The sequence below is a fragment of the Mya arenaria genome, chromosome 4 (assembly GCF_026914265.1).
Source record: "Mya arenaria isolate MELC-2E11 chromosome 4, ASM2691426v1".
NCBI classification, from domain to species: domain Eukaryota; kingdom Metazoa; phylum Mollusca; class Bivalvia; order Myida; family Myidae; genus Mya; species Mya arenaria.
Window position 1 is genome coordinate 33,953,180 of NC_069125.1, and position 15,422 is coordinate 33,968,601.

Genomic DNA, 15,422 nt, shown 5'->3' on the forward strand with positions numbered 1-15,422 from the left:
TGTTTTTTCTGCTATTCAGGTTCGGCTGGTACAGAAGAGAGATACGGGTCACATATATGCCATGAAAATACTCAGAAAAGCAGACATGCTAGAAAAAGAACAGGCAAGTTGATGCTCTAAAACTATACAAAGAAAAGATCATTGAAGCAAAAACTTTACAGAGAAAAGGTTCTTGAAGCATTATGAAATACTGCTGAACTCTGATAAGTATTATTAATAATCCAAAGTCGAGAATCTTCAAAACATGATTTTGATATAAATTTCCCCCTTTATGAAATGTTCTCCAAATTCCATACTTATTATATTGCTAGAGTTCACAGATTTCAGGTTTCATATCACATACTTATAATATTCAAACACTATGTAAGCTACTTACTCTTTTTACTTAAATAAAATTAAAAGTTCAGTCCAAGAAACAAATATTTTATGAAATTATACCAGTCTTAAATTGAGCATTGAGCATTTGCATTACTATCCTACATACACTAAATAATACATTTTTACACCCTTTCCAGGTAGCACACGTGCGAGCAGAGCGAGATGTCCTAGTAGAAGCTGACCACGAATGGGTGGTGAAGATGTATTACTCGTTCCAAGACAATGTCAACCTATACCTCATCATGGAGTTTCTTCCAGGAGGTAGGGACTTTACCCTAGCTCCCATCTTCTCTTTATTCCCTGCCCTATCATCATCCTCATCCTTTTCTTTGGTTCATATACCTTTTCTCATTGGTCACATCACTTTCCCCATAAGCTTTTTAAACTTTTTTTTCTTTTCAAAAAGTAGCCTTGACCATAGTTCAAAAATCACTCAAGACATTCAAATGAAACTTTGTACACTTGTTGCCAAAGCATTCATGTACAGCAAGGCCCATAACTCTTGATTGATTGTTGTTGAGAAATGCCCATTTTTCAACTGAAAAACAACAGATGAGCACTTGTGTTCACTCCCATTCTTTCCTGCTATCCTTTTTTTACTCCACCCTTTTTTTCCTGCCTACCTTGTTTTCTCACCCTACCCCCCGCCCCCTTTCTCAAACACCTATTCACCCTCTTTCTCTCCCTGCCTCTCTCTCCCCTCTCCCATACCCTCTTTCTTACTGTTCGCCTTTTTTTATACCATGCCCCCACCCCCACTGTTCTCTTTACCCAGCCCCTTTTAATCTTCTGCTCCCTTTCTCAAAGGGTCTGTCCATTTTTAACTCCTGCCCCCTCTCACATTCATTTTTGACAAGTTCAACTTTATTCATAAGAATTGCAAATGTATGAGGTAAAAGCTGAAGGTTGCAAAAATAAAAAAAATATTCATTCAATATTCATCAGTCATGCTATTATTTGTTTAAAATTCATTGTCATGCTACTAAATGTTAAAAAAATAGAATCAGCCATTTGCCCACAGCAAGTTCATTTCAAACTTGATTCATTTCAACAAGGCTAAATTCCTGTTGTATTTTAGGTGACATGATGACACTGCTGATGAAGAAGGACACTTTGACTGAAGAGCAGACACAATTCTACATCGCGGAGTCCATCCTTGCAATCGATTCCATCCATAACCTCGGCTTCATACACAGGGATATCAAGCCAGATAACCTGCTGTTAGATTCTCGGGTAGGTTGATTTGATATGTTGAAAGAAGAGAAAAGCTTGAATGGACTATAAATTAAGTTTGACAACTTGTTGTTAGTTAGCTTGATAGGCCTTCTAGTTAGCTTTTAATAATAGGCCTTCTGAATCAGGTTAATGTAGGGTCTTATGGAAAGACTTTTACTAACAGTCTCAAGTTTGCGTTTAAACTTAAGTGGCAACACGGCAATTTTCATTTCATTGTAACTTTTTTTTGTTTGAGTTTTGGTGAAGAATTTAGTTTTCTGAGTCTGAAACTCAGACTGGAGACATTATCGGTAGTGAATTAGGACCAAGGACTTCAACCATGAAAATCTGGTAGCCAATAATTTTTGATGTTGACCAATGTAACAAAAGGACAAAATAAGATTGCATTAAGTTCAGTCATTTAAATATATATATGCATAAATGAATTGTAGTACATTTTGGTATGTGCTTCCTCAGTGGTAATGAAATTCATATTTACATTATCATCGCTATTTAACATTTCTGATTGATTTAGACTGTTTATTAACAGTAATGGAAAGTGCCACAATGACAAACATGAATATACAGGTTGGTTCCTCTATTCCAGGGCCATATAAAGCTGTCAGATTTCGGCCTGTGTACCGGGCTGAAGAAGTCTCACAGAACAGAGTTTTATAAAGATCTCCATCACGGGAAAACCGGTGACTTTAGTATGTATTCTTTCTAAGTGTACATTTGCTTTTGACGTCATGTGGCAATGAAAAATCATTTTTAGTTTGTCTGTTGTTGCTTTATAAAGAAAAATGAATTGGCACACCGGTACCTTGGTTTTGATGTTTTCATCATGTTTGATGTTGGAATAAGTTTGACCTTTTATTAACAGCGAATCAGATAAGTAATAGTCACTTCACCCAGTTATTAAAGTTATTGAAATACTGCACAACTAGTATGAAGCGAGAGTTATATTTTATTTAAATCACGATTGTTCGGTATAGAAACCGTTCTGTACCATATTGTCACTAACTATGCAATAAGTAGCATGCCTACAGTTGTAATTTATCTGCATGCTATTTATTGCACGGTAAGATCTCTGCCTAATGGTTATCATTCTGAAATGAAAATTAATGCACAAAATGGTTTTAAGTTATGGTTAAAGATTCTTATTATGTACTTACATTTATTTTGTGCAAGAACATACTAACACTCTTTAAGTTTTTTAGTGGTCTACAGTATATTGTGTAAACTACCCACCAACTGGCCCAGCCACTGTTAATATATACCGCTTCATCTAATTTCTGAGTCTAGACTTAGACCCTTCTTTTTGAACCAAATATAATGTTGATCACTAATAAATGCAATTGTTGGTATTTGCATGTTCATTTTTAAATTTTACTTTTACAGATATAAAATTTTACGATATGTTGACTGAGGTAAAACTGTTTCATATGAAATCTCAATATGCTTATTCTGTTACAGATTTAAATCCTATGGATTCTAAAAGAAGAATGGAAAGTTGGAAGAAAAATAGAAGAGCTTTGGTAAGATTATGACATGTAATCTTTTGTTAAGACTCCATACCTAGAATTTCCATACTTAACTTCAATACTGTACTTACCCACATGCTTCCAATGGTAATTACTCAGAAAATGCCTGAAGTTTTGAAAGAAAGTAAAGCTAACAGTTTTCTACCCTTGTCTGCTTTTTGGAGAACAAAAGTTTAGCTTGGTTGCTGCATTGGCATGGTTATGTAAAAACTTAAACCTTGGCCATACTAAAGAAACCTTTCGAGATATTCCAGTGAAACATGGTACGAATGTTGCTTGAGACAATACGCACATGTTTAGCAAGGCCCATAGCTCTGGCTAAAAAAATTGTCTATGTTTTCCCCTTTTTTTCTTCAAAAAAACAGACAATCGTAGGTGTTCTCAGAGGTGCTCTTGTTTTTCAAATAGTACATATTGACATTTAATAGAAATTATAGCACAAGTAAATCACCCGATTGTAGTACATATTGACATTTAATAGAAATTATAGCACAAGTAAATCACCCGATTGTAGTACATATTGACATTTAATAGAAATTATAGCACAAGTAAATCACCCGATTGTAATGAATGGGTTTTTTTACCATAAAATTCTTAGTTTTTAACAAAAAATTGTCCTGTATCTGTATTTTTTAAGTATACAACCCATTTCTAACGCTAGGACTTTTTTGCAGGCATATTCCACAGTGGGCACCCCAGACTACATAGCGCCGGAAGTGTTCATGCAGACTGGTTACTCAAGTTCCTGTGATTGGTGGTCACTAGGCGTCATCATGTATGAAATGTTAATAGGTGAGTACCCTTGCAGATTGGTTACTCTTGTGATTGGTGGTCATCTGTAGGAAATGTTTATAGGAAAGTTCATGTCATTCCTATCAGGAATTGATTAAGCAGTGTTCATTGGATCTTTGACAATCAAGTACAAATATTGAAATACTAAATTCCAAATACAGTGAAAACTCACTAAACCGGACAAGGTCCGGACTGGGCAAAATTTCCGGTTTAGTGAGGATTCCGGTTTAGTGAGGATTTGATGTACGGAGTAAGTTTCCTCAAAATATTAACTAAGTTAACCTTTATAGGTAAGTTGGAAATTGGAATAAAATAAAAACACATAAAGATAACATTTATTTTACATCAACGATGGTTCAAGTAACTTGAAATAATGCATAGAGTATACATGTATATTCATTTATATATCAATGTACATTACAGATACAGTTTATACAGTTTTAGACGGAGATTGAGACATGATTAAAGCACATGCAAAAGTGATAAACATAATTCTGCGTATTTATTATCATCTTTTTTTCGAGTCTAAAAAAATAAAACAACTGCTTGTTAAGTATGTTTGATAGTTTAATTAACGCACCGCTCTAATTTGATTCACTCATAGATGTCTTTAGATAAAACAACGATCCAAAATGATCACTTAATAACCGTTTCTAGTTCTTTATTTTCTGCAACAAACAAATTAATGTTTCAATCAATTTTCTTTTCACAAGTTTGATTAACGTTTGATTATCGCGCGGCAGTCAATCCACAGCGCAATCATCATTATCGATTATCGAGTTATCACAACATCAAAGGTGCAATATTTAACGACGCACCGGCTGTCAAAACAAAGTGACAAAGTGACACGCGATTCGCGAATTCCTAATACACAAAATCATTTTGACATGTTTGAACAAATATATGTCCGGTTTTGCGAGGTAAAATTACGTTGACAACTAACAAATTTTCTCGATTTTTTGTCCGGTATCCGGAATTCCGAGGTTCCGGTATTGTGGGGATTATTTTACATTGAAAATAGAAGGGGAAATCGGGACTCTGAAAAAAGTCCGGTATCCCGAGGATTCCGGTTTTGTGGAGATCCGGTTTAGTGAGGTTCCACTGTATTGTGAGATATGACTGAAAAGTTGATTGGTAAACATTTAATAATCGACAAGAAAAGAAAAAGTGCTGTGAGAATAATGACAGTCATAACATGTTCCGTCTTGATTTGATTTTAGTTAAAACTTATTTATTTTACAATGATTATGAAAAAAGTTATTTCAACATTATATAAATGTTACATGAGTGTAGAAGAAGCCAAACTGACTTTAGCCCAGGCCAGGAATCCATCCCAGGATGCCTAAGGGAGAAGCGAGTGCGCTAACAACAGTGCTTACCAGATTAACACATTTTTGCTGCCACACTATGGATATATTCCTCATTGACTCAGCAAGTTATCTATTAACATCTTATTCCAACAGGTTATCCCCCTTTCTGTTCCGAAAACCCCCAGGAAACCTACAAGAAAGTTATGAACTGGATGGAGACGCTCATTTTCCCGCCAGAAATTCCAATCTCTACAGAAGCCAAAGATCTCATACAAAAGTATGTATGCTGCTGTATGATAGGAGATTTTGTATTTTAATGCACCAAAAGTTTAAATTTTCTATAATTGTTCTTTTTAAGGTACTGATTTTTTTAGAAGTTTTTAGAGATTGTCTATACCAATCGTTGAATATTTGAGCAGTGATAGAAATGGCTGGAATTGTGCTGCGAAGTAGACATTTATAGGGGAAATCAATCACAAATTTTATCCTGTAATTTTTAGCAGTAGAATAACTCCAACTGATTTATATATGTTTCATATTGTAATATTGTACTTACTAAGGCTAATTAAGCATAAAGCAAAAACAGTGAGTTGAGCTTGATCTTGTTGTATGGGACTTAATATTGGACCGATTGTTCAGAGCTTTGTTAAAGTTATTAATAATGTTAATGTCGTCGTTGTTAACTTCTGAATTGGTTAACTGCGCTGGAAGTTTCACAAACATCATAAAGTATTTCATCTTTAAAGGTTAACAACGGTGTCATTAATCACTTTTTTAACTTTATCAAAATTTTGAACAATCCGGCCATTGTTCGATAAATTTGCGCCAGATAATCAAGGACACTGGTCTTAGCCATACCATACACTAAATAACATGTCTGATATAATATTTTCACTTTCTCTAGGCTATGTTGTGATCCAGAGCATCGTCTCAGCTCACGGGAGCAGATTCAAGCCCAATCATTTTTCCGGGGCTGCGACTGGGAGCATATACGTGACCGCCCAGCTGCCATTCCCGTCGACATCAAGAGCATAGATGACACATCAAACTTTGACGAGTTTCCTGATGTGGACCTTAAGTGGCGTAAGTTTAACATTAAAGAAGTTGTTTTCCTTGTTTGCCATGTTGATGCAGGGCTTTAAAGTTCCAAGTCTCTTGAACGCAAAGAATCTTTCCATTGTTGTACAAACAAATTGACAAAATGTGAAATTATTCTTAACTAAATATACCAACTCCACCAAAGAAGGTGTATTCAAACAATTTATTTTATTTAAATCTTACTGAAAATAAGATTTCAAATGTAACATTGTAAACAGATTTTGATGTCTTAAACTTCCAACCTTTCACCTTTGAAAGTTTTATCCAAAGTGTTTCTGTACTTCAAAGAACTCATTTTTGGAAGTTTTTTTGTTTTGTTTTTTCTTTAAGGTAACAATCTACTTCCAAACTTCCTTTTTTGACAATAAACAACATCAGACGAGCATTAGCGTTCGCACCATGGTGTTTGGAAATGGCTTTGTATCACCTGCTACCTTTGTGTATTTTCAGCAACACATATTCAGAAAGTGGACATTACTAAAGATCAGGCAAACAACAAGGACTGGGTGTTTATAAACTACACATACAAACGCTTCGAGGGCCTCCCAAAATCATGGCGGGATAAGAGTTAGCCCCCTTGATCGAATCAAGGGAGATAATCCTTCAGGACTTTGTATTGTGATACAGTGACAAACTGTCACATTCATCCTGTGACCTAGCTTACACACTGAGGCTTTTTAGCATTTATTTGTGTGCTCAGTGTTTAACTGTTTGCCGTCTGCTGGGTGTCAAACTATGGGGATAAAGTGACGATGATTTTATTCTTCCGGGACACGTGTGGTTTCTCATGGGACTTGTGAACAAATACATGTACCCAAGCCATACTTCAAAGAGACATCCCAAAGCTTCGTGTTTGATTTATGGATTTATAGCATGATTTTGTTTTGTTTGGTTGCGACTGGTATTTCTTTAAAATAAAAGGAGTGGTTATCGCAACCGCCTTTTGATTTCGTATATGAAAATCGTAGTGAAAATTGGAAAGTGCTTTTAAACATTTACACAGCAATGTGAAGTGCTTGACTAAAAGTTCCATTGATTTGATCGAGTTTTTTTTGCGTTTTTTTAAAGCAAACAGAACTAAGATACAACTTCTAAATAAAGTTTTTTGCAAGAGTGAGTATAATTAAAAAAAATATTACTGGAACTATCTTTCCAAAGAACTCATTGTCATGAACTATTTTTCATTTTAATCAGTCATAATTATCATATTATTTACATAACTTGCTTCATTGAATTGTAACTAAATTTTGATGCAAACTCACTTTTTCATGACAATTTGTTAGCTTAGTGAAATGTTTGACGATCTGGAAAGAAGGCAAGACAATTGAAACAAGTTTTTATAGGAAATGCAGTTAAATAGTTTAGCTGTCAAGTCATAACTTTAGGGCAATTGTTGAGATATTTGTGCTTAATACATTAATGAGTTAAACTAAAAGCATCTGGTTCTTAAAGCTATGTTCTATATTATATAAGCAAATTTTAATTTATGTTTTTTTTTATGAATGAAAATTGCTTTTTCACTATATCTTGTATACTTAAGTATTGATGTTTCGAGGCGTTTTTTTAAGGATTTGAAATCATGAGAGTGATATTGGCAACGGTGTAAAGCGGCTTGCTTCATGAGCACTAGCAATATAACATATCAATTCCTTATATTTTTCACATTCATTCACTATTTATTATGTTCATTTTTCAGTTTTTTTTTCATTTGTAAGCATATAATGATGTTTGCCCTGTGTATTTTTAGTATAGCTTTAGTTTTGTAACTCATTGATTGTGTGTTATTCTGTAAAATCATATTCTCTGTACTCGTTTGTCCATCAGCAGCCAATTGTATAAAACTGATTAATTCTTTGGTTCGGTTAAAGGTAGTCAAACTGTTTATTGATTGGTTCAAAATTATTCAATAATACAGTTGACCAATCAAAATTGCTTACGTGTGCAAACTAAGCAAAACTTAAAAAGATAAGTTATCCAGTTTTATACAATTGGCCGAGGTAGCAATCTATTACTTATCCGATATTCTTTTTCATGACAATATTTCTTCATAATCAATGAAGATATTAACATTAGTTTCTGCAGTATGCGGGGAATGGCAATGTGTTTGTTTACATGTATAGCTCTTTTAAAGTAAGTAGATAATGGGGGATGGTACCATTTCAATGAAACAGAGGAAGTAATAATTGGGTTATATCATGCAGACGTCACAGACTGTATAGTGTTTAACTTGTATTGCTATGATAATTGACCCTCGGTTAGTTTATACTCATTTCTGTTTAGCTCGATTGTGACAAAAGCTGATCGCTTATAGAATCACGTCAAGAGTCTGTTTCCTGGGTAGAATCCAATATTGTTGTCTTTTGTGCGAGGCCATGGGAAAGACCCCTGGTGGGGATTCCAACCAACAACCTCTTGGGTGAGGGGTAGATACGTAAACCACAATACTCAAAACACTCTCACCCTCTGTTACTAACCATTGTCAGCTGCATATTGATCCACTGTACAGTTTGCTGTTTACAAACACTTATCAGATTAGTCTTAAGCGAAATAAGGGGGTTTGAATGATGATAACCTTAAAAAACATACTGCTGACTTATATTTCATCTTATTGTCGAGCATACCAATCCCGTATTCCTTGTTATCTCGGGTAGACTCTGCCTAGACTAAGCCTCACTGTTATCCAGGGACTACTATTTCTATCTACACATTTTTATGTCTTGTACGACTAACTACTGGTGTGTTCAAGGTACACAATCTACTAGGTAGGAACTATGAAGGTTCAGGATGATTAAGATTTTGCTTTCGGTAGTATGATTACAATATTTCAAGGTATAAGGAAGTATTGTTACTAGGGGTCATCATTAACAGTGTTAACCTGTTAATTTACCAACAAAGGGTAGTCTTTCGACATTGACATTGAAATGTTCCATAATTTAATCGATTTGGTTCCAAACTTTGTGAAAAGTTGTTAGGACCATATATTCTAAAACAGGGATCCTTTGGAAGTAAAACAACACATGAACTGGCTCAAGAATGATGATAGCAGTCTGTGTTTTATTAACACCATTCATTGGCTGTAATGTAAAATGCAACACTGTCATCGTCCTTAACACAAGATCCTGGTGCATAAATCAGAGTGTGGCTGTGTCTGGTCACATGTCAAAGGTTTTCAGAGATGGTCCAAGTAACCCACTGCTATGTACAACTATGTGCTATTAGTAAGTGAAGAAATATAATCACAGTCTTTTACAGTCAAAAGTTATTGGCTCGACATTGCTTGGCTCGGTTTCCTCGTTGGCTCAAACTGGATGTTTAGGACCGATTTTGTTTGACTCTTTGTAAGCGTTCCCTGCTTGGCTTGATATTAAAAGCATTTTAGCCGGTCCTTGGATAATCGAGCCAACAGATTTTGACTATTTGTCAATGCAATGGTCAAATGACAACCAGCATCATATTAATTGCAAGGATGATGTCAGTATTTTCGCACACAAGTATACATGTATATTGTCTTTCCCAAGTTCCGTGCTGTCGATAGAAACAATTCAGCTGTTCTAACTGCATGAAGAGTTCAACGCATTACTGTTGTAAATGCATGTTAGTTATTGCAGTGTTGCATTTAGCAAACAAACTATTAATTTTGTTCTTACCAGTCAAGGTTTTAGTCATTTTGAATGTGTCTTTCATGTGGTGAACTTTTTCATATCAATTATGTTTGTTGTTTGCCAAAGTTGTATGTATCGGAGCAGTAGCGTCCATATTTTCCTTTAAACATTTTGGAACCCGGGAGTTACAAATTTATTTGCCCTAGATATATCCGCATATAAAAGCAAGGCCCACAACTCTGTCTTTCATAGTTGTGAGTGATCCCGCTTGTTGGACTAAAAAAACAGACAGAGGATCGTCCGCGTACATCCCATGGGTCTCTTGTTATAGATGATGGATAAGAGAGTATTTAATTGCTTGTATTTATTGATTGTGCGCTATAGAAGATAGATGTCCTATTCTATCCTTTGGTGACTTGTTAGGAGTTGGATAATATATATTAAAAAAAAAAACATTCCATAAGAACCAATGTTGTTTATGTGTGAAGTTATGAGTATATACTTTTCTCTTCTGAACATTGTTTGTAATGATCCTTAGTGATTTGCATGGCTGCCTAGTTCTACCTACTTGTCATTGGTGTAAATCATTGTTTTATGACTGTGTTTCTAGCATTTGGAAAAAAAGGGGAAAAAACTTTCAATATAATGTTTTAGCAGTGGGAACATTTCTTAAAACATGATTTAGTTGTTATTGATCTTTAAATACAAATGTACTAAGTTGATTAAAATATGTGTTTTCCTTACAGATTAGAATTTCTGTCAAACATATTTTCTATGTTGTAAGTCAGACAATTATTAGGGATTTTTAGAGCATGGATAAGCTAAAACTTTGTGACAAGCAACTAAGGAATTAGTTCTTGTTTATGACGTTATGTTACATTATTTTGTTTGATAGACAATTGTAGTGGCTTTCAATGTTTACTGTGTAAACATGACGTTTCTGTGCTAATTATGTGTGAAGATTGGGTTATGTGGATTTCTAGGTCAAGGTCAAGCTTTGAGGTCAAGGTCAAACAATTGATGTGAAAAGAGTGAAAAGATCTCCCCAAGTCTACAAAAGAGACCGTTAACTTGTGATAGAATGCTAGTGTGTTATCATGAATGACTCCCCTTTGATATGATAACTGTGTATAATGATGGGCATGTGTCGTGCCATGATATATTTAATCGTTGACCATTTTATTGTTATATGATTTGATTGAACACAAACACAAAACATCTGTTGATTAAATTGTTAAAATTTTCATTTTTGTTGTTAGTTTTAACCCCCTAGTTAAGGTATATAGAAGTCAATGTATACCTAGTTGATGTGAACAGCTGATGGATTTTAGAATTACGCTCAAATTCATTTCCTGAGTAGAAATGGTTTCAACGAAGGCCACTAGAAACTTCATTTTACTATGGCTTGAATTTGGGACTATTTGGTGCCCTATTGTGAATAACCTCAAGGTTTTACCAGACCTTGGACTAACGAAGTTTGAAGGGGTTATATTTGAGTCACCCCGTGTTCAGTTGGTCTGTCTGTCACAATTTTGTCCAGAGCGTAACTTTGAAATGAAAATTCATACAATGGTAAAGCAAAATGAGAGGAAACGCAGTGTACAAGAACCATAACTATATTTCAGCTAATTACTAGTAATTGCCCCTTTTACTGTTTCTTGCCCAGAGCATAACTTGAAAACTACTGGATGGAGTTTGATAAAACTCCTACAACAGTAGAAAATAATGAGAGGAAAGTATTTTGTACAGGAACCATTTCTCTATTTTTGCTAATTACAGCATTATTGCCCTTTGTTACTTTTTCTTGTCCGGAGCATAACTTGAAAACTACCAGATGAAATCTAATAAAAGTTCATACAATACTGTCAATAGTTAAACACAATAAGATGAAGTGCAGTGCACAAGAATCATAACTCTATTTAAGCAGATTACAGAGTTATTGGCTTTTGTTTATTATTCCTTCTTGTCCAGAGAATAGGATGGAATTTAGTTAAACTTAAAAGAATGAAAGTGCAGTGTACAAGAACCATAACTCTATCCACAGCATTGTCAATTTTAGGTGAGATTTCTCAATTATTCACTGCCTTAGACTAGGGAGGTGTTGGGAGGAAATAATCTTATTCAGTGATAGTTTTTGTCTACAGTAAAATTGCCAAAATCTTCATCAGTCCCATTTAAATTTTACCAGATTAGACTGGCGGATCAGAGCTTTGGGATTTCGGGTTCTAGTTTGACAAAAGGTTTGTCCATGAAGTAGCTGTATCTTTATAATAGATTGATTGAATGCATATCAAGGTAGAGAAAGGTGAGGGTATCAAGAACCACCAGTTTAGGCACATTAGCAATGTTAACCACTTCTAGATAAAAAAAAAATCCCCAGTCTTATTGCAGAACTGTTAAATGTTAACAAGAACTATCACTGGATGTGATTAATACTCACACTACACCATCTTCTTGCAATAAGTATCACAGGATGCGATGTATGCTCCTTGAATGCCCTATGTCAATGAGAAGGCATTAATTAGGTTAATGGTCCTAAGTTCTACTATATAGAAATAAGGACTATAACATCTGTGAAATAAAGCATGATATTTTCTTTATAGTTTTTAGCTCTATTGGCCAAAGGCCAGAAGAGCTTATGCGATGGTAATGTGTACGTAGTATGTGCATCCGTGAGTCTGTGCGTTCATGCGGTCGTGCGTCCGTGCGGTCGTGCGTCTGTAAACAATTGCTTGTGAACACGATACAGTCTTCAGTTTTGATTGAATCTCGATGAAACTTGTACAGTACATAGATATCCATCCATTAGAGCTCGGTTCCTTTCGAAAACAAGCCAGATCCGTCCATAAATGCCTAGATTATAGGCCATGAAAGTTCGTGCGGTTGTGCGTCTGTAAACAATTGCTTGTGAACACGATAAAGTCTTCAGTTTTGATTGTATCTCGATGAAACTTTACAGTATATAGATATCCATAAGAGCTCGGTTCCTTTCGAAAACCAGCCAGATCCGTCCATAAATGCCTAGATTATAGGCCATGAAAGTTTTAAAGAAATGCTTTCTATTTTTAGCCAGGTCTGCATGAGCGAATTCTATTTTTAGCCAAGTTTACATGTACATGTAAATTCAAGTCTAGAGTTAAGGTAGACAATTTGCAAGTCTAGGATTTTGAGAGACAATTTGCTTTTTGCTTCTGCAGCTGATTTTGTGAATTACTCTGCCTTGTTCTTGTTGAAAGCCCAAAGGCCATTTTTTAGCTTTAAGTTCTGTAGTTTGCACATTCATCTTAACAAAATTGGTTGTGAATGTTTAAGTTATGCACCTGGTGTCATTACTGGCCACACCCAGGGTTCACAGGTTTGGTAAACATAAATCTGGAAAGGTTTGAAAATCTTTTTGTGTGTTCGTGCATCCATCTCAGCACAATTGATTGTGAATGTTTGTTCAAATTGATCAATGTTGTCCTAGGATGCCCTTGACTTTGACCTTTTGACCAACTTTTTTGAACTTCTAAAACTACAGAAATTTTTACTATGAGTACAGTTTTGAAAGCATTTTTTTTGTCAGATGACTTTTACTTGGCACATATTAAAATAGTTCATGCAACTAATCTGCTTACAATACTTTCTGGGCTCAGATGTTGAACGTGCTACGTTTTCAGGTAACCCAAACACAAAACATAAAGTATATGTCTGTTGCCTTTTGCCCATACATACATGCTCTGGATTGATATGACCACAAAAGCCATGCCAGTAGAGCATAGGCCCTTTTGGGCCTCTTGTTATAAGCATAGGACAGTTTTTAATTGAGTTGACTGTTAGGTTGCAGTATTAATCAATACCACAACAAGTTTGACAACAACATACGAAGTTATGAAGAAAAGTAAAAAAATAAGTATAAAAATAATCAAAGGGCAATAACTATAAAATACCAAAGAAAAATTAATGTTGTTGTTTTTTCGCGAAGCACTTCTTCTCAGCACAGTCAATATGTGTATGAAGTTTGAAGTCAATACCTCAAAAACATGGAATGATAGTCAGAAGAAAAAAAAATATCAAAAGGCAACAACTCTTAACCATACACAAAATAATGTTTTATGCACAGCACTTCAAATCAACACTGTCAATATGTGTAAGATGTAAAGTCAATACCTAAAAACAAATGGAGCTTAAGGGAAAGGTAGACTTCTCCCGATGTCTCAGGAAGTACAGACAGATGGACGTGACAATGTGATTCCTATACCCAAAGGTAGGGATATAATAATGACCTATGAGTGACCACACAACTAATGGTAAATGATTTATTCATATCTTAGATGTTCATGTCATACAATATATTAAAAAAGATGATCAAGAAAGTATATATCGTCATCATGGCACCATTTAAAAAAGCCGAACCTACATTTTTTGCTATTTCGGGGTTTTCATCTTTTTATTATCACATTTTTTTTTGCCGCCTTTTCTGAAAACACCGGACTTAACAGCCAATAGAAATTGAGTTTACTGGTTAGAAAAATTTGCAGAAAAACCCGAACCTACATGTCATTTTATATGACGTTTTATATTGTTTTTTGTATCTCCTGAAAAGTACAAAAATGTAAGTTCGGCATTTTTAAATGGTGCCATCGATAAGCTGATTCTTTATTTAGTCTTGAATAAAAACACAAAAAGAAAGTTTGTTAAATATTTACACAAAATGTACGCCAAATATTTAAAAAATATTAATAAGTCTGTTTTTTTTCAGGTACTGTCAGAATATGGACCAAAACTCTTGCTAAAGTACAGATATCATTTGAAATAAAAAGAACGACGAGAGTTGTTGTTCGCTACATGGGGCTCTACTGCTCGCCTGTTCATCGTATTTTATCTATCTCTATTAACTAAATACAGTCAAAATATGCACATTTTATACAAACTCTCATAAAAAAACAAAAACAAAACAAACAATGTCAATCAAGTAAAGTATGATGATTTCCTTTGATCTAGAATAAAAGTTCAAAAAAAAGAGAAAAAGTAACAACACTATTTAAAACAACAATCGAAACCACTTGCATACAGTTTAACATCCAAAACGTGTTGTTGCTGTTGTTGCTGTTGTTGTTTTCGTGGTATAAGACGACCTTACAAGTGTCTGGTACGAATGTACCTGTTTTCCCTGACATCCAATGGTTCTTCTAATAGTTTTGTGCTTCAGTAATTTAATGAAAATTAGAGGTACAATCCCAGTAGTCAAAATTGCATATATCAACCATGCTTACTAAGAGGCACAGGGATGTGATTTGTTGTTGTTTTTTTAGCTGATTAAAAAAGATATTAGTGTGCTTTTGGTTGTTAGAGTTGATATCCCGGTTTGCTTTAAATTTAAAGTCAGAAGAACCCTCAAAAGAGCTTCAAAAAAGCCAGTTTTTCTTCTACGGCAGTGTGCTTTTGACCCCAAAAGTGCCCCAAGAACCCATGGCCGAAATGATTTCAGCCCTCCAGCTACC

At 34.8% G+C, this 15,422-nt stretch overlaps 1 protein-coding gene across 1 annotated transcript in view; it reads left to right on the forward strand.

Moving 5' to 3' along the window:
- Positions 1 to 11,183, forward strand: part of LOC128231685 (serine/threonine-protein kinase tricornered-like) — a 48,704-nt gene extending 37,521 nt beyond the window's left edge. The window contains exons 5-13 of the mRNA XM_052944758.1: positions 20 to 103; positions 516 to 639; positions 1,457 to 1,611; positions 2,201 to 2,303; positions 3,070 to 3,131; positions 3,812 to 3,929; positions 5,393 to 5,516; positions 6,144 to 6,322; positions 6,788 to 11,183. Of these exons, the coding sequence (XP_052800718.1) occupies positions 20 to 103; positions 516 to 639; positions 1,457 to 1,611; positions 2,201 to 2,303; positions 3,070 to 3,131; positions 3,812 to 3,929; positions 5,393 to 5,516; positions 6,144 to 6,322; positions 6,788 to 6,909 (1,071 nt within the window). The 3' untranslated portion in view covers positions 6,910 to 11,183. The remainder of the gene's footprint in view (positions 1 to 19; positions 104 to 515; positions 640 to 1,456; positions 1,612 to 2,200; positions 2,304 to 3,069; positions 3,132 to 3,811; positions 3,930 to 5,392; positions 5,517 to 6,143; positions 6,323 to 6,787) is intronic.
- Positions 11,184 to 15,422: the final 4,239 nt, after the last annotated feature.